Genomic DNA, 27614 nt, shown 5'->3' with positions numbered 1-27614 from the left:
TGTTTGTTTGAATCAATTTTTTTTTGTCAGTCGTGGGGCTTGAACTCTGGGCTTGGGTGCTGCCCTCAGCTCTTCAGCTCAAAGCGAGCAGTCTACCGCTTGAGCCACAAGCACCATTTCTGGTTTTCTAGTGGTTTATTGGAGATGAAGAGTCTCTCGGCCTTTCCTGCCCGGGCTGGCTTTGAACAGAGATCCTCAGCTCTCAACCTCCTGAGTAAGCTTGAATGAATTTTATACATGCAAGAGTAAATCTTCTATGCTACACAAATAATTGTTTGGGAATACAACTTACTGTGTACAAACTAATTCTTGTCAAGTTTTAGTCTCCTTTTTGCTTGGTCCAGGCCTGTATGCCATCCCTGAGCTCTTTAGCTAAAGACTAGTGCTCCACCAATTTGAGCCACAGCTCCATTTCGTTTTTGAGTGGCTAATTGGAGATAAAAGGGTCTCATGGGGCCGGGCGCTGGTGGCTCACACCTGTAATCCTAACTACTCAGGAGGCTGAGATCTGAGGATCGTAGTTCAAAGCCAGCCCGAGCAGTAGAGACTGTGAGACTCCTATCTCCAATAACCACCAGAAAACCGGAAGTGGCGCTGTAGCTCAAGTGGTAGAGCGCTCGCCTTGAGCTGAAGAGCTGAGGGACAGCACCCAAGCCCAGAGTTCAAGCCCCACGACCGACCAAAAAAAAAAAAAAAAAAAAAAAAGGGTCTCATGGGGACTTTTCTGCCCAGGCTGGCGTTGAGCTGTGATCTTTAGATCTTAGCTTCTTGAGTACCTAGGATTATAGGTGGGAGCCATCTGCACCCAGCCTAGTCTCATTTTTTCACCTAAAAGTAATCTCTAAGTGATATATTGTACCTGGCAGCAGTTACATCTGCTGCTGACTTAAAAGATGTGTTTCTGGTTAAGAACACTATGTAGCTTACCTTCAGATATTTGACTCCTCAGTGGCAAAGTCTGCATATTAGTAGGAGGAAGAAGTTGGGAATAGGGCAAAGTAGCTGCCTGTTGACTAGCTTAGGATATAAGATAAAGTCCCTTTCCCCAAGAGCACTGGAACGAGCAATTAAAACAAAACAAAAATGGTTTGTTTTATTTACAATACTCAATGAATCTTACAAATTACATTTTCATTTCCTAAGCCTTTTGGAAAGTAATTCCAGTTTGTGCAATGAGTTTACAGGAAAATCTTGAGATATCTATTAGACATCTTAAACCTAAATCCTAAAATTTGAAAGATATGTAACACTACATTAATAATAGAAGACTTTTTAATTAAGAAAAACTAAACTCTGTAGTTAAATATTTCCCTCTGGTATCTTAACCCAAATACAAACTGGATTAGCCTGTGAAATAATACCATTAGATTTGGATAAATTATTCTGACTTACCCTTCCCAGTAAAATGCATGCACAAAGTAAACATGGTAAATTACATTTATCACATTTTACTTCAACACTTTTGTTTTGGACTCTCTCAACTGTTAACTCAATTCAGGGTAGATAAGTAGGATTTCAGTCTGGAGAGGTCTGAAACCACAAATTTCTGCCTGAGAACAGGGGAGGATTTTCACTTGCATGTGGAGCAGAGGCCAGGATCAGGAAGACTTTTTGTTTGCTTAAAGGAATACAGGACCGGCAAGGCCTGAAGGCAGCAATCTAGCAGCATCTAGTACACACCAAAGACTAGGCCCAGCCTCTTCCCTCCTTTCTGAACTACTCGATTTCTATGCCTTGTGTGAGGTAACAATAGAAACCAGTTCAAGTACAAGAAACTGCTGTGATGTTGTATCAAGATCCTATGATCAGGGACAGTAATGAGTATATTGTGCAAACGTTTCTACCTCATGCAGGTAGACAGAATGGGGTTCATTTTCACTCATAGTTGCTACCTCTTAAAAACACAAAACTCATGTTCTTGGATCCTGTGCTGGAGAGGAGGAACGAGATTATCTCCATACTGGACCCAACCCAATCCATCAGTGTGCTTCTCCATCTGTACAATATATCTCACCTCAACAAATCATGTCTTGGCATAAGTGTCCTGGCATAAGTGGTCCAACATGGTGATACTGAACCGGAGGGATAAAGGTCCCATGTTTGACACAGCAAACAAAAGTCTAAGATAAAGAAATGGTGAGGTAGAGTTGAGAGAGTTCAATTAAATGTTTCAACAGATACCTTTTGGCACACTCCAAAATTACAAACTCTTTATATCAAATTCTTTGTAATACTTTTACAAAGTGCTGACAACTTAGGAACTTTAGGATCTATGTAGCAAACACTATGTAAAGTAACAGAATAAAGTCATTTGAAGAAATCCATTCCTGGCACTTTAGCTATTATTTACCCCCATACTGAAGCAAATAAAAACAATGCTATCCATTTGTTGAATTTATTTAAACAAATCAATTTAGAAATACCATAAAATTAAACAAAACTTATGACATGTAAACAGACTGCCATGTTCCTGAAACAGATGTTAACACCTTAAAGTTAATAATTGCTTATGAGGAAAGCTGTCCATTAATAAAGGCCAGTCTTCTGCACAACTAAAATCATTTTGTTTCTTTTGCTTTCCTAGTCTGACAATGGAATACTATTAAACCACAACCATATATAATAAAGACATTGGATGGATATATCAGTACCATTGGTTACAGCTGTTAAACAATTTGTTCTTGTTGCCACATAAAAACAATTAAGCCAATCACATCAAATAAATCATGGCTTTTTCTTTATCACAATTCACTAAGTGATGTTAATTATGGTCCTTGTCAAACACGTTTGGTAAAGGCTATTTACAGTGTACATGGCCAAGCATGCACTATTTATAATTACAAAGATACCTGCCAGTTTATTACAATAGAATTACACAGTGCCTGAAAATGGTGAAACATCTCACACATTATTTAAATCAATACACTTTCAAGCAGAAAATGTTCCTTATTTGACCACAATTGCAATAATTACATGAAAATTCTTATAAAAACATGAATCTTCTTCAAGAAATTGATGCATATTCTACATACTACAGGTTAAGGCAGTAAAAAAATGTATTCCTGATAACTGGAGGTCTTGACAATGTCAATTAAAGCTGTCTGACTCTAGGTTTTCATTCTCCATCATATACTCAAGTTTGTGAACAATTTTAAGTAAAATAAATCAGCAACTAATAAGGGTTGTTATTGGAAAAAAGTAATTGCTAGGGAAAGGAAAAACACCAAGTTGGATTTTGTCTGAAGAATTTCAAATCATAAACAAGAACATTATTTGTTAGTCTGAGCTTTAAATGTATAAAACAAATACATATAGTTTACCTTTCTTAATTTAAAATATACTGTATTTTGAACAATTCAAGTAATGTAAGACTATCAAAAATAACTTCATAAGCCATACAAGTGTCAATTGCATTTTCAATGTTTTAATTAAGAACTTTTTAAAAATTGTAAACTAAACCATGACAGTTTAGTTAAATGATAAGTGACTTTTTATTTGCACTTGTGATTCCTTGATACAAATTGCTACCAACAAATATGCAAAGATATGGCAGATTAAGCATTTGATCAAAGCACTTTGATTTAAGCATAAAACAGATTCAAATGGTACAAGTTCGTGCATAAGATCCAAGGAGCTGCCCACAAATTTATAGGCAGCCCTCTCTAATCAGAATCCATTATTCTTCAGCTGCAGATGAGATAGGGCACAATCTGTTGTAAACAGGGCACTGTTGTAAAACCAGGATAATATTCTTAAATTAAGATCACTCTCATCCAATTGAAAAGACTTTCCCAAGTGTCTTCCAGCACTGTAGTATGTTCTGCTGACCTCTTAATTTCACAAATTAACTTTCCTTTGATTCCATTTTTATGGTGTTTGTGTTCACAGTTTTGTTTTAAAAATTGGTTTAAATTTATATAAAACTCTGTACATGTTCACAAATTATTGCATAAACAGCATAATCTTCAAGACAGTGTTTGCAAACACGTGTCCAATTCAGGAAATAAAAATATTCACGTTTCCCGTCTGGCTTTTTTCTTCTTTTTTATTTGTTTAGGAGATTCCCAGTTAGTTTCAGACTTGGCTAAAAGAGAAATAGATAAGGAGACAAAAAAAGGCAGGAATATAGTAAGTACTGTAACATTTTAGTAACACAAAAGCAGTAATTATGAAAAAAATACTTTAAAATCCTCAAATTTTAAGTTTTAAAGTTAATTCCTAGTTACATATTTTCAAGTTATGTAACCTGTTTTGACTTAAAGAGATGTATAACGGGACTGGCAGATAGATAGATAGACAAGACAAGCAGATCAAGTTTGCCTTTTTTGGCCATTCATTCTTTTTTTTTTTTTGGTCAGTTGTGGGGCTTGAACTCTGGGCTTGGACACTGTCCCTGAGCATTTCAGCTCAAGGTAAGCCTTCTACCGCTTGAGCCACAGTGCCACTTCCGGTTTTCTAGTGGTTTATTGGAGTCTCATGGACTTTCCTGCCCAGGCTGGCTTTGAACTGAGATCCTTAGATCTCAGCCTCCTGAGTAGCTAGGATTACAGGCATGAGCCACCGGCGCCCACTTTTGGCCATTCGTTCTTTCTGTAACTTTAGCAACTAACGTCTACTGGATTTCAAGGAATCTAGCATTTGCAGAAAAACAAATGGCTGCTCTATGAATGCATTAGATTTCTAATCTTCACCCTTACATATCAAAAATGTGATCAGCATAGAAGTATAGAAGGAACCCCACTTTACCCCCCTCACCTTGCCAAAATAAAAGATGATTACTTACTCTGTGAAGGAGGCACACTATTTTGCTTGGTATTTGACTTTGATTTATCTGTCTCTGGTAGCATCGGTGGCACTTGGGAAGAACTCTTGTCAGAATCATTTTTTGATAAGCTAACAGATGGCTCGGTAGAAACAGCAGGTGGAAGAGTCTTGATAGGCTATTTTAGAATCAAATTACCTCAGATTAAAACAAAATTTCACATAAATTAAGCATCAAAACATTAAAAGGCTATTGTTATTGCTTTTTTGTTGTTGGTTGTGGGCTTGAACTCAGCTTCTTTTGCTCAAGGCTAGTGTTCTACCACTCTCAGACATAGCTCCACTTCTGGTTTTCTGGTGGTTAACTGGAGATAAGTCTCACAGACTTTCCCACCTGGGTTGGCTTTGAAGAGTGATCCTTGGATCTCAGCCCTGAGTAGCTAGGATTATAGGTGTGAGTTGCCAGTGCCCGGCTAAGAGGCTATTTAACAGCAAGTAAATTGTTTTCCAACTAATGTATCAGCAGAAAAACTACAACTCACCTCTGCCCTCTAGTGCTATAACCACTGCCTGGAATACCTATGAATATGGATATAAAGGTGTAAAAACTATAAATACTAACAGATTCCATTTTAATTGACTATCATATTTTCCTATTTCATTATATGTAGCATTCTAATTTTTTGTTGTTGTTGTTGGTCATGGGGCTTGAACTCTGGGCTTGGGCACTGTCCCTGCGTTCTTCAGCTCAAGGCAAGTGCTCTGCCGCTTGAGCCACAGTGCCACTTCAGGTTTTCTAGTGGTTTATTGGAGATAAGAGTCTCATGGACTTTTCTGCCCACGCTGACTTTGAACCATGACCCTCAGATCTCAGCCTCCTGAGTAGCTAGAATTACAAGCGTGAGCCACCAGTGCCCTGCTAATTTTTTTCTTTTTGGTCGGTCAAGGGGCTTGAACTCTAGGCTTCGGCATTGTCCCTCAGCTCTTCAGCTGAAGGCTAGTGCTCTACCACTTGAGCCAAAGAGCCACTTCTGGTTTTCTGGTGGTTTATTGGAGATAAGAGTCTCACGGAGCCGGGCGCTGGTGGCTCACGCCTGTAATCCTAGCTACTCAGGAGGCTGAGATCTGAGGATCGCGGTTCAAAGCCAGCCCGGGCAGGAGAGACCGTGAGACTCCTATCTCCAATAAACCACCAGAAAACCGGAAGTGGCGCTATAGCTCAAGTGGTAGAGCGCTTGCCTTGAGCTGAAGAGCTGAGGGACAGTGCCCAGGCTCAGAGTTCAAGCCCCACAGCCGACAAAAAAAAAAAAAAAAAAAAAAAAAAAAAGAAAAAAGAGTCTCACGGACTTTCCTGCCCAGGTTGGCTTTGAACCATGATCCTCAGATCTCAGCCTCCTGAGTAGCTAAGATTACAGGTGAGCCATTAATGTCCAGATGTCCAATTTATAGTGTTCTTTTTACCTTTTTTTTTTTTCTTAAGCAACTCAGCTTACTAATTTTGAATGCACTGAAACTTCTCATGAAAGGAAGAAAAGAAAATAGTAAACTTCACTACTAGCCTCTGATACTCCATTATTTCCTTCCCATTAGGGAGGGATGTGTAGAATAGCAATAGTAATAGTTTCGGCTTTCTATTCTGGCATTCCAACAACAAATGACACTCAGATCTGAATGTTTTAACTTATCCAATATGGCAATGAAATTAGGATGCTCATGGATGGTCATGGGGCTTGAACTCTGGGTCTGGGCACTGTTCCTCAGTTCTTCAGCTCAAGGCAAACACTCTACCACTTGAGCCACAGCACTGCTTCCGGTTTTCTGGTAGTTAATTGGAGATGAGTCTCATGGACTTTCCTGCCTGGACTGGCTTTGAACTGTGATCCTCAGAATTGAGCCTTCTAGTTGCTAGGATTACAGGCCTGAGCCACTGGTGCCCCGTAGTTTAGATTTTTTCTTTTTGGTTGGGGGTGGGGCTTGAACTCTGGGCCTGGGTGCTGTCCCTCAGCTCTTTAGCTCAAGGCTAGTGCTCTACTTGTGCCACAATGCCACTTCTAGTTTTCTGACTGGTTTATTGAAGGTAAGAGTCTTATGGACTTTCCTGCCTGGACTGGCTTTGAACCATGATCCTCAGATCTCAGCCTCCTGAGTAACTAGAATTACAGGCATGGGCCACTGGTGCCCGGCTTCTTGCATTTATTTTACACCCAAAAGATGACGTATTTTAAATTTTCTCCCCTCTATTTTCTCACTTATTAATCACAGAATAGTTCAAGAAATTTTTTTTTTGTACAAGATGACTTCTAAAGACAAATTTAAATACAAAACCAACATGTCACTAATTACGAAACCAATTTACTTATTGAGATTCTTTTCTCTTACTAAATAAGAAGAGATAGATAGATAGCTTAGGGAAAATATGACCAGTTCTATTTTCCTCAAAGAATGCTCATAATTTAACCAGTTCAATCTCTAAATGTAACTTTAATGAGATTTCAAATGATATACCCTCTATGGAAAATACTAATGTATCAGAGGGGGTGCCATTTTACACAAGGCCTTGGCTTCATTTACATACTGGGTCCTACCTACCATTCTTTTTTTTTTTTTTTTTTTTGGTCGGTTGTGGGGCTTGAACTCTGGGCCTGAGCGCTGTCCCTGCGCTGTTCAGCTCAAGGTGAGTGCTCTACCGCTTAAGCCACAGTGACATTTCCGGTTTTCAAGTGGTTTATTGGAGATAAGAGTCTCACGGGACTTTCCTGCCCAGGCTGGCTTTGAACCACGTTCCTCAGATCTCAGCCTCCTCAGTAGCTAGGATTACAGGTGTGAGCCACCAGCGCGCCTGGCTCTACCTACCATTTGTTTAGGGTTTTATGATTAGTATACTTGAAATGATTAGTCTAGCAATAGTAATTATGACACAATTATTGAGCCAACAAAACATTATTATTGCTTAAAAATTACCTGGCTATTTTTGACAAGTACTTCAGCTGGATCACTAGTGCTTATGGTCTTCGAGGGAAATGCTTTTTCCTGTTTTGGACGGGCTTTAGAGGTATTCACTGGAAGCTCTTCTCTAATCTCTTTTTCTATTTCTTCTGTGTCCTACAGAGGAAAGCAGTCTATTAGATAATTAAACCTATTCATTCTTTACAAATTACTCTTTCTTGTTGTTCTGAAGATATGTCAGAAAATAACTTCATTTCAGAAATTGTCAATTCACCTTTGGAACATATGTTCATCACTTCTGTTTCTCCATGGGGTTGTGATCAATTGTGAATAAATAAAATAAAATAATACACCCACATTTTGCAAAATGGGAATCATTTTGACTAACTCAGAAAGAATAAACTAACGTGTTTTCTATTAAAAAGAAAGATGTTAAAAAAAAAAGATGTAGTGTGATAATGAAATTCACCTTCAAGGTTAAAATGTGTCTGCAACTTTAGCTAAGTATCACTATCCTACAATATTGTGAAGTTTATGTAACCACTTAATCTCAACAAAGAAATTAAAAAACAACAACCAAGAACTGGAAAAAAAATATGTAGTGAAACAGATGCTTGAAATAAGACTTTAAAATTGCCATTTCAAGCCAGGTATGGGTGGCTCATGCCTGTAATTCTAGCTACCTATGATGCTGAGTTTTTTTTAACCCACCAGTCCTGGGACTTGAACTCAGGGACTGGACACTGTCCCTAAGCTGCTTCTACTCAAGGCTAGCACTCTACACTTTACTACTTGAGCCATTTTCTGGCCTTTTCTGTTTATGTGGTACTGAGGAATTGAATCCAGGGCTTCATGCATGCTAGGCAAGTACTCTACCACTAATCCACATTCTCAGCTTCAGGGACTTATTCTCAGATCTCAGCCTCCTGAGTAGCTAAAGCATGAGCCACCAGCCCAACAAGACTTTAAATGATGTGTAAAATACTGAACCTCTTTTTCCATTTCACCATTTTACAATAAAAAATGTATTTGAGTAGTTTGGAATTTTAAAATGATACAATTTTTATTTTATGATTATTAACTCCTTAAAATGACTGATTTAAAAATGCTTTTCAGTAAACTTGATGTTTTACAGTGTCATTAGCATCATACACACCATCTTTTTGTATTTATAGCAGTACATGCATAATGAATACTAATTGTTTACCTGTGCAACAGAGTTATCTTCACCTTGCTTCTTCTTTTTCTTTTTTTTCTTTTTAGATTTTCCAGTTGGAAGAGCTCCCTCTCCCTTTTCTTTATCATCATCTGAAACCTAATGATAAAAACAAAAAAATGAGGTGAATCAATGTATTAATTTTTTTTGCCTGTCCTGGGGCTTGAACTCAAGACCTAGGCACTGTTCCTGAGCCTCTTTGTCTTCAAGGCTTTCTACCATTTGAGCCACAGTGCCACTTTTAGCTTTCTCTGAGTAGTTTTATTGGAGGCAGGTCTTTCCTGCCTGGGTTGGCTTTGAAGCACAATCCTCTGATCTCAGCCTCCTGAGTATAGCTAGGATTATAAGCGTGAGCCACAGACACCTGGGATGATTTGTTAAATTTCTATTACTCAGAAAATTACTATCAAATTTTATTCATTAAGGTTTAGTCTTGCTTTGAGCTTGCTAGTCTAGTGCTGCATACTTGACTCATATACCTAGTCCTTTTTGCTTTTAATTTACTTTTCAGATAGCATCTTTTGCTTTTTGGTCTTGGCTGAGATCCTTCTGTCTCTGCCCCCCCCCCCTCCGGCCCGACCCCCAAGTACCCAAACCCAGCTTTTTTCAGGGAATCCCCATACCAAAGGAGGACTAAAATTTGATCATCTGGCTGGGAAGGTGGCTCAGTGGTAGAGTGCTTGTCTCAAATGCATGAGGCCCTGGGTTCAATTCCTCAGTGTCACATAAACAGAAAAAGCCAGAAGTGGTATTGTGGCTCAAGTGGTAGAATGCTTGCCTTGAGCTGAAGAGCTGAGGGACAGTGCCCAGCACCAGAGTTCAAGCCCCAGGACTGACAAAAACAAAAACAAAAAATTGATCCTCTCATTTCTACTTCCCCAGTAGCTGGGATTACAGATATGCAACAATTCACCAGATCTAGGATAGTCCTTTTTACAATGATTTATGTGTAAACCTTAATGTTTTAAAATTTTTCTGGAGGGCTGGGCATGTTGGTACTCATATATAGTCTTAGCACTTGGGTGTTAGAGGGTGGAGGATTTCCCATTGTAGGCCAGCCTGAACTATACAGAGATCCTGCCTCATAAATCAAAATGAGCACTGGAGGCAGGCTCCATGTGGGTATAGTACTTGTGTACCAAGCCCTGAAGACCTGAGTTTAATCCCTGGAATTATCATTAAAATAAACAAAATCAACCCAAGCCAAAATGAAATACAAACTCAGAAGAAAACAAAGTTTCAGAGGAAAGTGGTAACACTCTTCAAAGAGATATGTACTCATTACCTAACATGTAACTGTAACCCCTCTGTACATCACCTTTACAATAACAATACATCTTTTCCCCATTCAATAGGTAGTTCTGGATTTTACTGTGGAGATAAAAATGCCAAGTTATAGGCGGGCGCTGGTGGCTCATGCCTGTAATCCTAGCTATTCAGGAGGCTGAGATCTGAGGATTGTGGTTCAAAGCCAGCCTGGGCAGTAAAGTCTGTGATACTCTTATCTCCAATAAATCACTAGAAAACTGGAAGTGGCGCTGTGGCTCAAGTGGTAGAGTGCTTGCCTTGAACTGAAGAGCTGAGGACAGTGCTTAAGCCCAGAGTTCAAGCTCCACAACCAACCAAAAAGAAGAAAGAAAAAAAAAAAAAGCCAAGTTAAACTGGGTGCCATAGGTTCATGCCTGTAATCCTAGCTACTCAGAAGTCTGAGATGTAAGGACAGTGGTTCAAGGCCAGGCTGGGTAGAAACATCTCCAATTAAACACTCAAGATATGCACATACATTTTAAAGAAGCTAAACATGGCAAAAAGCAAAAAATAAAAAATTCAACACCATTAGCAATTGGAGAGGTGCAAATTAAAAATACTATGATTCATCATTTTTTAGAATGGCTAAAATAAGAAATAGTGACATCTGCAAATGATAGTGAGGATGCAGAAAAAATTCATATATACAGCCCATGGGAATAAGTATTACCATGATAAATGTAAATATATGGAAAAAACTAAATTTAAGTGTGGGAAGTAAAAATAAATATAGCTATTTTAGAAAAGTTTCTAAAATTAAAAATGTTAAAACCATTAAATAGGCCCGAGAATGTGGCTTTGGTGGTAGAGTTCTTGCCTAGCATGCATGAATTCCTCAGTACCACATAAAACAGAAAAAGCCAGAAGTGGTGCTGTGTCTCAAGTGGTAGAATGCCAGCCTTGAGCAAAAGAAGCTCAGGGACAGTGCCCAGGCCTTGAGTTTAAGTGCCAGGACTGGCAAAAACAGACCCCAACAAAAAGCACATTAAATATCAAATATCATACCACTCTACCACTCTATGATCATACACTTGGGAATGAAACCAGAGAAATGAAACCTTACATTCACACAAAACCCGCTAAGGAACAATGTATTACTTAGTAGCTTTCATAGTAACTTGAAAGGCAACTCCTGTTTTTCAATAAATTTTTTTTTCAAAAATTAAGCAAACCTGGGTAGAGTCTGACTACAGAATAGTTTAAAAAAAAATTAGTGATATGCTCAACAAACTGAACCCCTCCTCCAAAAAAAGTCTATTGAAATGAGATTATTGTGGAGAAGGAATACAGAGGGGGACAGGATGAAATTAAAGAAAGGAAGGCTATAAAAGAACAACATGAAGGAACTTTTTGGTGGTTAAATGTTGCATGGATTGATTGTATCAATGTCAGTGTCCTGGTTTTGATATTGTACTGTTGTTTTTCAAAAGGCTATGAATGGGAAAAAATTCAGCGAAGAGTATAGGAGATTATTCTTATTACTTCCTTTTTAGTATTTTTTTTTAAAATTGAAGTTAAAAGAGAACAATGAAATCTGGTGAAACTGTAGTAGAAAGGGAGGGGGATGGTGATGGAATGATAGAGGGATTAGAGATTGTTGAAATACACTGTATACATGTATCACAATGAAATCCCCCTTTGAATATAGCTAATGTGTGTTAATAAAAAATTAAATCGGACAAGTTATCACTTAAAAATTTCTGCAAGGGCTAGGAAGGTGGCTTCAGTGGTAAGAGTGCTTGCCTCACGTGCATGAAGCCCTAGGTTTGATTCCTCAGCACCACATAAACAGAAAAAGCTGGAAGTGGCGCTGTGGCTCAAGTGGTAGAGTGCTAGATAGCCTTAAGCTGAGGAGCTGAGGGACAGTGCCTAAGCCTAGAGTTCAAGCCCTATGACAAAACAAAACAAACTGCATGCCAAATATTATCAAACTAGAATTGCTAGAATTGTAGTTTTTTTAAGATTCAGTCTTTGCCTTATATACGGTGTGTTCACATGTACAGTACATCTTGGGAGGTAGGGGGAGAGCACAGAACTTGAGGGGAAAAGGGTGAAAAAGTGGAAGCAGGGGAGCTCACTCGACACTGATGAAAGTGAACTATACAACTTGTGGGTGGAGACAGGATGGAGGGACTGGGAGAGAATTAGGCAACAGGTGACACTGTATGAAAGGAAATGTACTCATTCCCTGACTTATGTAAGTATAACCCCTCTATACATCACCTCTGTAACAATAAGGTAAATTAAAATAAAAAAGAGTAAGGGATTATTTTGGTGTAGGTTTCAGTGCATAACTGATTAGCTCCATTGCAAGACAGACTGAGTATTCACTTCATATCTGCCGGGTGCTGATGAGGAGAAAAAAAATGCTTCCTGCTTATACTCAAATGACAACCTAGATTTCTAGACTATCAAACAGCTTATAGAAATTACTAACAAATAGAAAAATAAAACAAAATCTGGCATGAGCCTGACTAGGCAATTTTCAGTCCAAGCTGCCAGTTGCAGAGAAACCGCTATAGAAGGTTTCTTTTCTGGGAGTACTGGAGTTTGAACTCAGGGTCTCACACACTTCATAGGCAGGAACTTTGCTGCTAAGCCATTCACCTCCAGCTGTTCTTTGCACTGGCCTTTTTTTTTGGCCAGTCCTGGGGCTTGAATTCAGGGCCTTGGTCCTTGTCTCTGAGCCTCTCTGTGCTCAAGGCTCTACTACTTGAGCCACAGTGCCACTTCCACCTTCTTCTAAGTAGCTTATTGAAGATAAGGGGCTCACAGACTTTTCTGCCCAGGCCAGCTTTGAACCATGATCCTCAGATCTCAGTCTCCTGAGTAGCGAGGATTACAGGCACTTGAGCCACCAGTGCCATTCTATACTGGCTATTTTGAGACAGAGTTTTGCTTCTTGTGTAGGTATAAGCCTGTGACGTGATCCCTTTCTATTTTAGCTGAGATGACCATCACCGATCACCACACCCAGCTTCCCCCATTTGAGGTGGAGTCTCAAAGGCTTTTACTACCTGGGCCAGTATCAAAACATGATCCTTTCATTCTCATCTTCCCAAATACCTACGATTATAGGTGTGAGTCACCAGCATCCAGTTTCTGTTTTTTGGGTTTATTTTTGGGGTCAGTACTGGGCTTGAACTCAGGGCCTGGGAGCTGTACCTGAGCTTTCGTGCTTAAGAATACTGCTCTCCCACTTAGCCACAGCTCTACTCTGGCCTTTTTAGTGCTTAATTAGAGATAAGTTTCAAGAACTTTCTTGACATGGCTGGCTTTGAACCTTGATCATCAGGTCTCAGCTTCCTGAGTACAACATTATGCTGTTGTTTTTTTTTTTAAGTCTGCTGTGTTAATTCCTGCTTTAGTCTCCTTAGTGTTGGGATTTACCACAAGGTTTTTGGTAAGTTTTTAAAGGTTTAAGTATCATTTACAGAGCCCAGTGCCAATGGCTCATACCTGTAATCCTAGCTATTCAGGAGGCTGAGATCTGAGGATCATGGTTCAAAGCCAGGCCAGGCAGGAAAGTCCGTGAGACACTCATCTCCAATTAACCACAAGAAAACCTTAAGTAGTGCTGTGGCTCAAGCAGTAGAGTGCCTGCCTTGGGCTGCAGAGCTGAGGGACAGTGCCCAAGCCCAGAGTTCAAGCCCTATACAAAAATAAAAATAAAAAATTTACATATTGATGCATCCTACTGAAGGATATTAAAGCCACAAGGACCCCTTTCAGTATGCAGTCTCCTTCTTAGCCTATCAGAATCTAACTATAGAAGAAATGTAGTTCCCCATGGGAAAATATTTTTGTTAACAGAAGGCTGAAATCAATTTCGTTCTTTTTTTTTGTTGTTGTTGTCTATGGGAACTGAACTCAGTGGTGCTGTCATTGAGCTTTTTTACTCAAGGCTAGCCCTTTACACTTTGAGCTACTGTGCCACTTCTGAGATAAGGATCTTTCCACCTTCTCTTGGGGTATAAAATATCAAATCCAGGTTCTTTTCAAATGCTTAATAAATGCTCCACTACAGAGCTATATCCATAATATAATTCATTCATTTTTAACTCCTAATATGTCACTGTACAAATATAATACATTGTGTCCCTGAACTAAACTTTCAATTGCCTGCTAACTCTATTCCTTTATACTCATATGACCCTTTTTTCTCTTCCTGTTAGTACCTCTCCCTTTCTTGGGTCTCCAAAGCTGAGAAGTACACTGGAACAGTCCCTTCACTTGTGTGTCTATGTGATTCCTTTACCCTCTTCTACCTGTTCCAGGAGGCAGTTACAGTGGAGCTGTGGATCAAGTGGTAGAGCTCTGTTCCTGAGCACAAAAGCTAAGGGACAATTTAGTTTCTGAGTTCAATCTCCACTATCAGCATACATGTGCATACAATCCTATAAGGCAGCCATATTATTCTTTTACTTCACCCCAAATATTTACCCTTTTTGCCTAAGAGATGTGTTAAAGCAAGATTTGACAAACTACCAGATTTTTAAAAGTTCAATTTCCACATCAATTATGGTTGCTTGCAAGAATACACGAGTGTTGTATCATACTAAATGATTCTTTCCTAACTAGTTTACTAAACTTGATACTTCAACCAAGTCCCCCCTACAAAGTCCTTCCATTTCTACCCTTTTTTTTTTTTTTAAAGTTATACTGGAGCTGGGTGCTCATGACTATAATCCTAGCTACTAAGGAGGCTGAGATCTAAGGATCATGGTTTGAAGCAAGTGGGGCAAAAAGTCTGCAAGACTCTATCTTCAACTACCTACCAAAAAAGTTGGAAGTAGAACTGTGGCTCAAGTGGTAGAGCACTGGCCTTGAGCAAAAAAAATTAAGGGACAATTAAAAGAAAAAAGAATTATGTTGCCTTTTCCTATTTTTTTTTCCAAACCCAGGTTCTCATGCATGTTACCGGGCACGAGTTACATCCAACACCCTCCAATCCAAGATTTTTAATGAAAATTCTCCAAATTATTAGGAAGCAAATCCAGCAACATTTTTTATTTTTTGTCAGTTGTGGGCTTGAACTCTGGTCCTGGGCGCTGTCCCTCAGCTCTTCAAGGCTAGCACTCTACCACTTGAGGCGCAGCACCACTTCTGGTTTTCTGGTGGTTAAATGGAGATAAGAGTCTCATGGGCTTTCCTGCTCAGGCTGGCTTTGAACTGCAATCCTTAGATTTCAGCCTCTTGAGTAGCTAGGATTACAGGCCTGAGCCACCAGAGCCTGGCTACCAGCAACATTTTTTAGTCCTAACCATTCTGTTGTTTCTGATGCTGTTTCATTAGTAAGTAACTATCCACTCTAATCCTTTGGACTCACCTTTTTATCATTAGCAATGGGTTCTTGGGACTTTAGAAGTGAAGCTCTTTCTTCATCAACCCAATTTCCCCACTCTTCTGCTGGTGCATTCCAATCAGAGCTGGGATCAGCTGAAGACAGACCATCTAAAATTTAACAGTATCAATTACTTAACATTTCTTCCACAAATAAATACAAAAACTAAAAATTCTTCATGTTGAATTAAGCTATATATATTTAAGACACAGTCTCACTATGTTAATCCAGTTTGGCTTCGAACTCAAGATTTTCTTGCCCCAGGCTCCCAAGTGTTGGAATTACAGGTAGCTTCATCACACTAATTTTTTTGGGGGTCGGTCATGTGGCTTGAACTCAAGTGTCTGGGTGCAATCCCTGAGCTCTTTTGCTCAAGGCTAGCACTCTACCATTTTGAGCCACAGCATCACTTCTGGTTTTCTGGTGGTTAATTGGAGATAAGAGTCTCACAGACTTTCCTGCTCAGGCTGGCTTTGAACTGTGATCCTCAGACCTCAGCTTCCTGAGTAGCTAGGATTACAGGTATGAACTACTGGCACTTGGCCACCACACCAATTGCTAAACAGTAATTTAAAAACAATTGCTAAACTGTAATTTTAAAACAATTGTTCTTTTTCCAAGAATATTTTAAGAGCTAGAAAAACAAAACAATATAACAATAAGCCAGTAAATGACGGTACCATCTTTACCAAAACTTTTCTAGGTACATATTAAATACTTTCTAGATAGTCCAGTGAACATACTAATTAGCCATTTAATTTTATTCTCTTTATTTCTCTACTGGCTTCCTGAATCTTCACCCTTACTCATATCTATCTTTAATGTGGCCTGACCATCACATAATGTAATTGTTTCTAGGACAGAATTTTCAGTAGCTAAAATTACACTCTACCTACTATCATTTATATACACATCTTTCCATCCTAAAGTGTTCTTCAAATTTACCAACTCATGATAGAATATGCAACTTCTTTTCCTCAGATTACTCCATACCCCTTTTATCTGATTATCTCCAAAAGTATCTGAGTTGCTTTGAGGGCTTCAATTATCACAGACACAAAATCAGTTTTATTCTAGATTTCCAAATCCATTTCCTTCACTATAGAAGGCACTTTTTTTTTTTTTTGGTTGGTTGTGAGATTTGAACTCAGGGACTGGGGGCTGTCTTAGCTCTTTTGTTCTATGCTAGTGCTCTTAGTCACTTTGAGGCACAGTGCTACTTCCGGTTTTCTAGTTGTTGAGTCTCACCGACTTTCCTGCCGGCTGTTTTTCAGTTGCAATTTTCAGATCTCAGCCTCTCAGCAGAGGATTACAGGCACAAGCCACCAATGTCTGGCTTGTATGACTATTTTTTAAAAGCTTTTAGTAGGTTTTTCTTTTTTTTCTGGTCATGGGGCCTGAACTCTGGGCCTGGGCGCTGTCCCTCAGCTCTTCAGCTCAAGGCTAGCACTCTACCACTTGAGCCACAGCACTACTTCCGGCTTTGTTCTTTTTTGCTTATGTGGTGCTGAGGAATCCAACCCAGGGCCTCATGCATGCAAGGCAAGCACTCTACCACTGAGTCACCTTCCCAGCCCCAGTAAGTTTCATTATATTCTTTTCCTGTGTACATAGAATACACTTCTGTAATTTCACTACTGACAACCTCTCCTAACATTGCTCAATGGAAAAATAAAATAAAAACATTTCCTACTAGCTCCAAATACTAAATTCTTTAATACATACTTACAAAATTCTCCTCCCACCAAAAAAACTCCACCCAAAACCAAAAACCCACATCACACAGCATGAGACCCCCAAGTTTGTGTGAGAAAGAAACAGATACATTAAAAATAAGTATATCTTTGTGGATTACAGGAATTTTATTTACTCACTAATTAAGTATTTTAGTTAATAATTTACTATACAGTAGAACTGGAACTAAGTAACTTCTAAAACCAAGTGAAATAGAATCCATCCCCAGAGACAGCTGGCTCACACTCTGTCTATTCAGGGATGGAAGGATGTAGATGTAAGCACAACAAACAAGAAAAGAGTAATAGATTCCATCACAGGGATTGAGAAATAAGAGAGGAGGAGCTAAACCAGCATAGGACATGGAGAGCCATTAGGTGCTGGTGGCTCATGCCTGTAATCCTAGTTACTCAGGAGGCTGAGATCTGAGAATCATGGTTCAAAGCCAGTCTGGGCAGGAAAGTCCGTAAGACTCTTCTCTCCAATTAACCCCTAGAAAACTGGAAGTGGAGCTGTAGCTCAAAGTTGTAGAGTGCTAACCTTGAAAAATAAAGCTCAGGAACAATGTCCAGGCCCTGATTTCAAACACCACTACCAACAAAAACAAAAGAAAACAAAATAAAGTTTACAGTTCCGTGAGGGAAAATAGGGAAAAAGTGACTGTGAGAAGTGTCCCCAAAAAGTCCATATATTTATGAATTCAGTACCATGACAGGCATTCAAAAATAGTTTTAACAGTATTAACACAAAAGTTCAAAGCATAGGTGTTACAGTCAACAAATGAACATATGCACAGTTCTCTACAACTTACTGACATTGTGATTTGCTTATGTTTCTTAATCTTAATTGGTTACATACCAACTTCACGGAATGCTGAGAGGATAATATAAAATATATGTAAACAGGGGCTGGGAAGGTGGCTCAGTGGTTAGAGTGCTTGCCTTGCATGCATGAGGCCCTGGGTTCGATTCCTCAGCACCACATAAGCAGAAAAAGCTGGAAATGGCACTGTAGCTCAAGTGGTAAAGTGCTAGCCTTGAGCAGAAGAGCTCAGGGACAGTGCCCAGGCCTAGAGTTCAGGCCCTATGACTGGCAAAAACAAAAAACAAACAAACAAAAAATATATGTAAACAGTTCAAAGCAATGCAATAAATGCTCAATAATATTGTTTTTATCATCATGAAGGATATATATATATATATATATATATATATATATATTTTTTTTTTTTTTTTTTTTTTTTTTGGTTGTTGTTGTGGGCTTGAACTCTGGCCTAGGTGCTTTCCCTCAGCTCTTCAGCTCAAGGTTAGCACTCTACCACTTGCGCCACAGTACCACTTTCAGTTTTTTTGGTGGTTTATTAGAAATAAGAATTTCACGGGCTTTCCTGCCCAGCCTAGCTTTATTATTATTATTATTATTTTGGTCAGTTGTGGGACGAACTCTGGGTCTGGGCACTGTCCCTCAGCTCTTCAGCTTAAGGCTAGAGCTTCTACCACTTGAGCCACAGCATCACTTCCGGTTTTCTGGTGGTTTACTGGAGATAAGAGTCTCGAGGACAGGATTGGGTGGGGGTGGGTGGGGGGAGGATGGGAAGGGATGGGAAGGGGAAACAAAGGAAGAGGCTACAATGCTTGATAAGAAATGTACTCATTATCTTTCCCATATAACTGTAACCCCTCTGTACAGTATTTTCACACACACACACATACACACACACACACACACACACACACACACACACACACAAAATATATAAAAAAGTCTCACAGACTTTCCTGCCCAGCCTAGCTTTGAACCGTGATCCTCAGATTTTAGCCTCCTGAGTAGCTGGGATTATAGGCATAAGCCTCCAGTGCTCATGAAGTATATTTTAAAACCATTTATGTGCATCAATAAGATACATTTGATGAATAGGAAAATCATTTTTGTAAGTACAAAGTTATCAAGAAGATGTTTGGAGCAAATAACTCAGATCAAGCATTCATTAACAGAACTGTTAGGATATTCAAATGCCAGAGATGTCATTGTAAGGTTTAAAGCTTACAGATAACACACTCAGACTTGAAAAATTGCTGTTCATTAGCCATGTCTTTAAGACTGTTTGCCAAGAAAGAAACTATCAAGTAGGAAAAAAAGTAGGCAAACAGGCAGAATAATTCACATACGCCCATTTTCTTAATGATGGAGGTGGGTGTCAGGGATAAAAATCTAGTGATTTAGTGAAAGGATTATTTAAAAGGCTTAGATGGCCCTAAACTTTGATGAATAACTGTCACCAATAGTTTAATTCCTTAAGAATATTAATAGAAGACAGATTTTTATAAATATCTTTTCTTTTGGTCGGTCACTGGGGCTTGAACTCTGGGCCTGGGTGCTGTCTCTCAAGCTCTTCAGCTCAAGGCTAGCACTCTACTACTTGAGCCACAGTGCCACTTCTGGCTTTCTGGTGCTTAACTGGAACTAAGAATCTTATGGACTTTCCTGCCCGGGCTGGCTTTGAACTGTGATCTTTCAGATTTCAGCCTCCTGAGTAGCTAGGATTACAGGTGTGAGCCACCGGTGCCAGCTCTTATAAATATCTTCTACATGGTTCTCAGGCTTGAACTTAGGGCCTAGCTTTTGTTGAACTCAGGGCTTAGCCTTTTTACTGCTCCAGCTTTTTGGTGGTTAATTTGGGTAAACTCAAGAGCCTTTCTGGCACATAAAGACATCTATACCTTAAACCTAAGAGACAACATGTTAATCATATGACATGATAAATGTAAAATGATATTTGGACTAAATATTAAGTTATGTTCTCTATCAATATAGAATAATTATTGGGCACTAAAAAATAGCTCCACTAAAAACAGTAACACAAAACATAAAATTTATAGAGGAAGGGAAGTTATGCTACTTGTTGCATTTTGCAGCTTGATTAATCTAGATTCCTTATCAGTGACAAGAGTTCAAGTCATATGACATAGTGTAAAACTCAGATCTTTCTAAACAAGTACTCTAGTACCTATCATTAATCTTCAAAGTATTTCACAAGCCAGGTACCAGTTGCTTATGCCTGTAATCCTAGCTACTTAAGAGGCTGAGAAATGAGGATCACATTTCAAAGCCAACCCAGGCAGGAAAGTCTGTGAGACTCTTATCTCCAATAAACCACCAGAAAACAGGAAGTGGCACTGTGGTTCAAGTGGTAGAGTACTAGCCTTGAGCTGAAGAGGGACAGCCCCCAGACCCAAAGTTTAAGCCCCATGACCCAATCAAAAAGAAGAAAAAAAAAAAGCATTTCACAATACAGCCTTGCCTATAATCTACCATTCCAACTTTGTCTTCCTTAGCCTCTAAAAACTGTGCTTCAACCACTAATTTGCAAATTGGCCTTCATGAATGCTATCATCACCAACACTGTATATACCATGTGGAAGTTAGAATATGAGAACTCTAGACCAAACTAGCAAAGTTTAAATATATCTTCCATTTAACTAGCTGTATGGCCCAGTGAAAATTAAGTTAGTTATTCTTTGTCTCAGTTTCTTCATCTGGAAAGTGTGTTTGTGTGAGTAATATCTACTTGGACAAATAAAAACTATTTTTTTAATCATGTCAGAAAATATGTTTTACTTATGGCTACTCAAAAGAGAACTTTTCCTTTTCTTTATTTTTTAACTGATACACCAAAACATAAAAATGCTGTGAAATCTCATAGGTAGTAATGTAAATACTAAAATATAAGAGGAGAAAATAGGGTGGGCTGCAAATAGCTCACACTTATAATCCCAAAATACTTGGGACACAGAGACTGGGAGGTCTGTAGTTCAAGGCCAGCCTAGACAGAAAAGCTCATGAGACACCTTCTCAATGGAGAGTTGGGTACAGTGGTATGTCTGTCTGCAAATTCTGATGAGAATTTTACAAACAGGCAGATCAGAGTAGTGGAGGAGGAAACAAGACTTTTTCTTCAAAATAATCAGCACAAAAAGGTCTGGAACTATGGCTCAGCAGTAAGTAGAGTATCCAGCAAGTACAAGGGTCCTGAGTTCAAGCCCTGATGATTAGGAAAGAAGGGGAAGAAAGAAGAACATAGTAAAAAGAACAAATTCTGAAATTTGAGGTTATGAGGGTTAAAAAAAATCATACTTTTAAATGAAAATGTTGTGAATTTTCTGAAGATAAAAACCATATTCTTTTTCCTCTCCTATTATTATTATTATATATATTTTTTTGTCGGTCGTGAGGCTTGAACTCTGGGCCTGGGTGCTGTCCCTCAGCTCTTCAGCTCAAGGCGAGCACTCTACCACTTGAGCTACAGCGCCACTTCCAGTTTTCTGGTGGTTTATTGGAGACAGGAGTCTCACAGTCTCTCCTGCCCAGGCTGGCTTTGAACCGCGATCCTCAGATCTCAGCCTCCTGAGTAGCTAGGATTACAGGTGTGAGCCACCAGCGTCCGGCCTCTCCTATTATTTTTTAAAAAATAACTCTTGCCTTTAGCCTTCCTTATGCTTGTACTGGAAACAAAGGCTAACAAAGTTGGCTGTATAATAACACAAGACATAAACACTTCACAAATCCAAAGCCATTCCGGGATAACTATTGCCTCTTTTAAACCACAACTAAAGGGACACAACATTCTAAAGACCAAAAAGATCTAAAAAGACTATAGATTAGCAATAAGAAAACTCCATGTTTAAATATTGCCTCAATCATTATGAAATATTTTAATTCTCTAAGTTAATCAGATTTCAAGTAGTACATTTGATATTAAATTATATTACTATGACCTCTAAAAGTGGTAAGTCAGAATTAAAAGTAAAACATAAAGCATGAATTCAGGGTGCTAAAAAGAAAATTCTGAAAATAACTGATAATTTTTAAAAGGACATACTTAACCCAGACCATTCATCATCGATATAGGGTTGATTACGGTTAACATCCCACTGATAATCAGAAGTGGAAGACTGAGAAACTGGCTCAGCAGTAGACCCTTAAATAAAAACGAATGCAAAAAAATTAAAAATGGAATTTCCTAATGATGTTTCATTACAATAGTTCTATACTTTGCACACGGAGATTTTATTTTATTTTTTATTTCTCCTAAAAGAAAAAGGTCAGACATTAGAGTTAAAAGGAAAAGCAAAATTTTAAAATTAACTGATATATGACTAGATTTAGTTTATTAATTAAAAACATTTTCCCTTAGTACCAATCTATTAGATTTTATCTTTTGTAATATATACTTCAATCTAGTTGTCTAAAAATTTTTTAAATAAGAAAATGATTTTGTTCTTTTTTTGCTCAGTCTTGGGGTTTGAGCTTAGTGCCTGGGTGCTGTCCCTGAGGTTTTCTTCCCCGCCATTAAGGTTAGTGCTCTTTGAGCCACAGCTCCCACTTCCAGTTTTTTGGTGATTAACTGGATATAAGTCTCACAGAGCTAGGTGCCAGTGGCTCATGCCTGTAATCCTAGCTACTCAGGAAGCTGAGATCTGAAGATCATGGTTCAAAGCCAGCTGGAGAAACAGTCTGTGAGATTCTTACTCTAATTAACTACCAGAAAACCAGAAGCACAGTAGTGGCTCAAAGTGGTAAAGTGCTAACCTTGAGCAAAACAGATCAGGGACAGCACACAGGTGCCGAGTTCAAGCTCCATGACTGACAGGAAAAAAAAAAAAAGTCTCATGGACTTTCCTGTCCTGGCTGGCTTTGAACTGTGATCCTCAGATCTCACCCTTCTAAGTAGTTAGTATTATAGACATGAGCCACCAGCACCAGTACCCAGTTAGCTTTTTCTTCTAAATAAAAAGTAATACAACACAAAATCTGGATATTTGAGGGTATGCCTATGAGAGAGAACTAGAAAATGTCTGTTCAAATAAGCCTGAACTTTCTGAGCAAGGAATGTAAAAGGAATAATTACAGTGAGAAAGAGCCAAAGAGACAAGAAGGTTGTTAGAGCTTTAGAGAATTAGGCTTAAGAGAACAGAATATTTTCTAAGCTTTTTTTTTTTTTTTTTTGGGGGGGGGGGGACAAGAAGAGGGGATGAAGTAGAAAAGCTACAAGGTCCTTTAAGAACCTATGAAAGCTGTGGTAACCCAACTAAACTTTAAAAGATTTTTGGGGGAGGGCTGGGAAGATGGCTCAGTGGTAGAGTGCTTGCCTTGCATGCATGAGGCCCTGGGTTCAATTCCTCAGCATAAACAGAAAAAGCCGGAAGTGGTGCTGTGGCTCAAGTGGTAGAGCACTAGCCTTGAGCTGAAGAGCTGAAGGACAGAGCCTAGGCCCAGAGTTCAGGCCCCACAACCGACCAAAAAAAAAAACAAAAAAAAAGATTTTTTTGGGAGGGCATGTAAGTTCACAGATACCAGATTGAAATCTCTGCCCTATGGCCATTCATTTTAGAATGTAAATGACTGTGGTCTCTACCAGACATGCATGAATATATACATAAAATGCTTTCTGAATCAGAATTTCCACTTGCATCAGAGTCCATACTTGACTTTTAATTTTTTGTACCAATACTGGGGCTTAAACTCTTTTCTTGCTTGGCTTTTCTGCTCAAGGCTGGTACTCTGCCACTGGAGTCACTCCTTTACTTCTAGTTTTTTTGCTCATTAATTGGAGAAAGAAATCTGAGACTCTTCTGCCCAGACTGGATTCCAAATGCAATTTTCAGATCTCAGCCTCTTGAATAACTAGGGTTATAGGTCTGAGCCAATGTGTCTGGCTCATCCTTGACTTTAATATTCACTTTGGATTTTGATATAAAGAAATAGTTAAGAAGGAAAGAGACCTAGTTAGCATAAAAGGTCAACATACAATCATTTCTACCTCTCAAAGTCCTCACTAATTTATACATTTTCACTTGGATGTAGATGATTTTACTAGAATTCCACTAATGTAACTGCCTGATATGGATTTAAAATAAAAATAACCCTATAAAAGTAGTATATATTACTAGTATGTATATATACACATATACTACCATATATAATATAAACTATATGTGTGTGCATATGTATATACTAGTACTACTAGTATTATATATACATATATTATATATACACACACATACATATATACTAGTATTAGTATATAGTATATATACATACTACTTTTATAGGGATATATGTGTGTGTGTATATATATATACATACACATACACATATATATATATATAGCATACTGTTTAAAAGCGTAACTATAACCCTTTAATTATTACTTCAGTAACTTATGCTGTTTTCTTTGAAGATATGAAGGGTAAGGTATTACACATCTGTGTAATACAAAATCACCAAATAAGAGAAGCAATTAACATGCAACTAACATGGAATTCAAAGGTGCTCTTTAAGACCAGGTTTTAGTAACTGCAACTGGTGGGCCAAACTAATCACTCTATTTTTGTATGCTCAAAAGCCAAGAATAGTTTTTAGATGGCTGAAAAATAGTATTCTATTACCAGTCACAATTACTTGTTGCTATTTCCTCTGGTAACTTGCCTATTATGGCAAAACTGAGGAACTACAACAGAGACCATATGGCCCACAAAGCCTACAATGTTTCTTTTCCAGAGAAGATTTGCTGTCCTGTTCTATGTTAGTGTTCTAGATAATGTGGCACTTTTTTTCTTTTGGTTGGTTGTGGGGCTTGAACTCAGGGCTTGGGTGCTGTCCCACGCTTTTTCACTCAAGGCTAGTGCTCTACCTGAGCCACAGTTCTACTTCCAGTTTTCTGGGGGTTAATTGGAGATAAGAGACTCAGATATTTTCCTGCCCAGGGTGGCTTTGAACAGTAATCCTCAGATTCAGCTTCCTGAGTAGCTAGGATTACAGGCATGAGCTGCTGATGCACCACCTAAAATTCCTACTAGAAACTCATACTGAATGAAAACGAATAGGAATAAAATGCCAAATCACAACAACAACTATGGTAAGACTATGTGCCTTATCTAAAAGAAGGACTTTCAGTGTATTTGTTTATGTGCTAATAAACTGTTAGTGAGGTCAGATGACAGAATCTTCCTTACTCTTCTGTAGAAAAGAATTAAGCCACCTGCACATGAAGAGTTAGGTTTTCTTCATCCCCACTCTTTTTAGGACTCTGCTACTTTACCTACTATTTATTTTAATAGCAGTACTTGATGATGATGATTTTTTTCAAATAAAAGTGCTAAAATTAATTTACACAAATTTTTTTTTTGTTAACTCAATGAAAGACTGTTTTTTCACATACCAGAAACAGCAGAGTTAAGTGTGAGAGATGCAAAAGAAGCAGAATTCTGTTCAGAGGTATTCATCCCCCTATCCACACTAGACCAAGCAGCTGTTAAAATAAAGAACGTCACTTGGAACCTTTAATTTGCAATAAAATCTGAAAGATATGTACAGATTTAAAACTATGATAACAATATTTAAAGGCAATTTTAGAAATGAGAACAACTACCAAACTACCTTATCATCTATCCCAATTAAGCAACTGTGTTGGGCCAGGCACTGAGCCTAGTTTGTTTTCTGACAGTCACTTAAAATATCAGCTTCATACAGGTTAAATAACTTAATGTCCAACAGACAATCATATTTATTAAGTCTCTCTGAACTATTACATGCTCATTCTATTTAGTATATACCATATTACCTCAATATTAAGACAGTTATTTGAGTATACTCATATACCACAAAATTAAACTGTGATCAACAGACCAGATATATACGTGGTCCTATAGAGTTTATCAACCAGAATCATCATAGCAGTTTAAGTACACACTATACTGTCACAAAATGACAAAATCATCTGGCAACTTTTTTTTCAAAGAACAATTCCCCATCATTATGCTACATGTGACTGTATTTTAAGAAGCACATACCTGTGTAATTATTATCACCTGTCTCCTCTCAGCGGCAACCACCCTCCTCCAGCAAGCCTAACTTAATATAGTTCTATTTCAGTACTAATTCAGCTAGGGAAGAACCTTAATCTACTGTTTAATTTTTTCTATAGTAACACTAAGCAAGTACCACTTAATCTATGTCTTAATTATGAAACTGTACATGGCTCTTACAGGTAAACTGAAAATATTCCAAAATGTTATAGTTTAAAACAGTACTCCATAAAAACCTAACAATTTCATTTATTATAAAAGGATGTTTTAGCACAGAAACCTTGTGTTTCTTCTCTACTCAAAGTGAGAATAGAAAATTAAAGAGAACATCTCTTTCAAACAAATTCTGCTATTTCCACACAATTCTTTATATACATCTTACTGGAAGGAGAGAACAGAGAGCAAGCTTAAGAACTTATTAGTAAATGCCAGAAGTTTGTTCTTAAGAGTGTTAGCTTTTTAACAAGAAAAGGGCAGCCTAGGTGCTGGTGGCTCATGCCTATAATCCTAGCTACTTAGAGGCTGAGATCTGATAATCACAGTTTAAAGCCAGCCTGGGTAGAAAAATCCCTGTAAGACTCTTATCTCCAATGAAACTATTCAAAAAGGCTGGAAGTGGTGTTGTGGCTGAAGTGGTAGAGCACTAGCCTTGAATACAAAGAAGCTCAGGGACAGCGCCTAGGCCTTGAGTTCAAGCCCTAAGACAGGCAAAAATCCATCCAAAAAAAAAACAAAAAAAAAAACAGCTGCCCAAAAGCCAAAAAATCCCAAAAAAACAAACAAAAAAATCCCAAAACAAACACACACACAAAAACTAAGGGTGAGGAAGTGGGAGAGAGGGAACTGACAAAAAGGGGGATGGGGGAATGGCACCGGTGGCTACACCTGTAATCCTAGCTATGTAGGAGGCTGAGATCTGAGGATCATAGTTTGAAGCCAGCCTGGGCAGAAAAGTCTGTGAAACTTTTTTTTTTTTGGTCGGTCGTGGGGTTTGAACTCTGGGCCTGGGCGCTGTCCCTCAGCTCTTCAGCTCAAGGCAAGCGCTCTACCACTTGAGCTACAGCGCCACTTCCTCTGTGAAACTTTTATCTCCAATTAATCACCAAAAAGCCAGAGGTAGAGCAATGTGGCTTAAGTGCTAGAGCACTAGTCTTGAGCTAAAAAGCTCAGTTTTAGTGCTCACGTCTTGAGTTCAAACCCCAGGACTGGCATCAAAACAAAAGTAATGGGGTGTGAACAACCAAGAGAATTATTTTCTGTTTACAAACTATAAACTTCTAGTGTGCATTACTCCCCAAATTAAAAGAAAAAAGCTATAAAAAATATTTGCCTTACCACGATAGAAAAAAATTGTATGTTTAATGGGTAAGAAATTGTAGTTTGACTTTAAAAATAAAAACCATAGGAGAAATGGCAAAGAACATGAAGAGGGAATTCA

General features: G+C 38.5%; 1 protein-coding gene across 3 annotated transcripts in view; it reads right to left on the bottom strand.

The window, feature by feature from the left end:
* Nucleotides 1-1067: 1067 nt before the first annotated feature.
* Nucleotides 1068-27614, bottom strand: part of Mtdh (metadherin) — a 60586-nt gene continuing 34039 nt past the window's right edge. The window contains exons 7-13 of one of the 3 annotated variants that reach the window (XM_069991111.1): nt 25531-25620; nt 22189-22287; nt 15561-15685; nt 8915-9022; nt 7723-7863; nt 4784-4940; nt 1068-4084 (exon numbers count right to left, since the gene is read on the bottom strand). In XM_069991111.1, coding sequence (XP_069847212.1) covers nt 4014-4084; nt 4784-4940; nt 7723-7863; nt 8915-9022; nt 15561-15685; nt 22189-22287; nt 25531-25620 — 791 coding nt within the window. In that variant the 3' untranslated portion in view covers nt 1068-4013. The remainder of the gene's footprint in view (nt 4085-4783; nt 4941-7722; nt 7864-8914; nt 9023-15560; nt 15686-22188; nt 22288-25530; nt 25621-27614) is intronic. The other 2 variants (XM_069991112.1, XM_069991113.1) reach the window with 2 other exon arrangements.

The sequence above is a fragment of the Dipodomys merriami genome, unplaced genomic scaffold (genome assembly GCF_024711535.1).
Source record: "Dipodomys merriami isolate MVZ:Mamm:240054 unplaced genomic scaffold, mDipMer1.0.p SCAF_4, whole genome shotgun sequence".
Classification (NCBI taxonomy): Eukaryota; Metazoa; Chordata; class Mammalia; order Rodentia; family Heteromyidae; genus Dipodomys; species Dipodomys merriami.
This window is presented reverse-complemented; position numbering and strand designations above follow the sequence as displayed.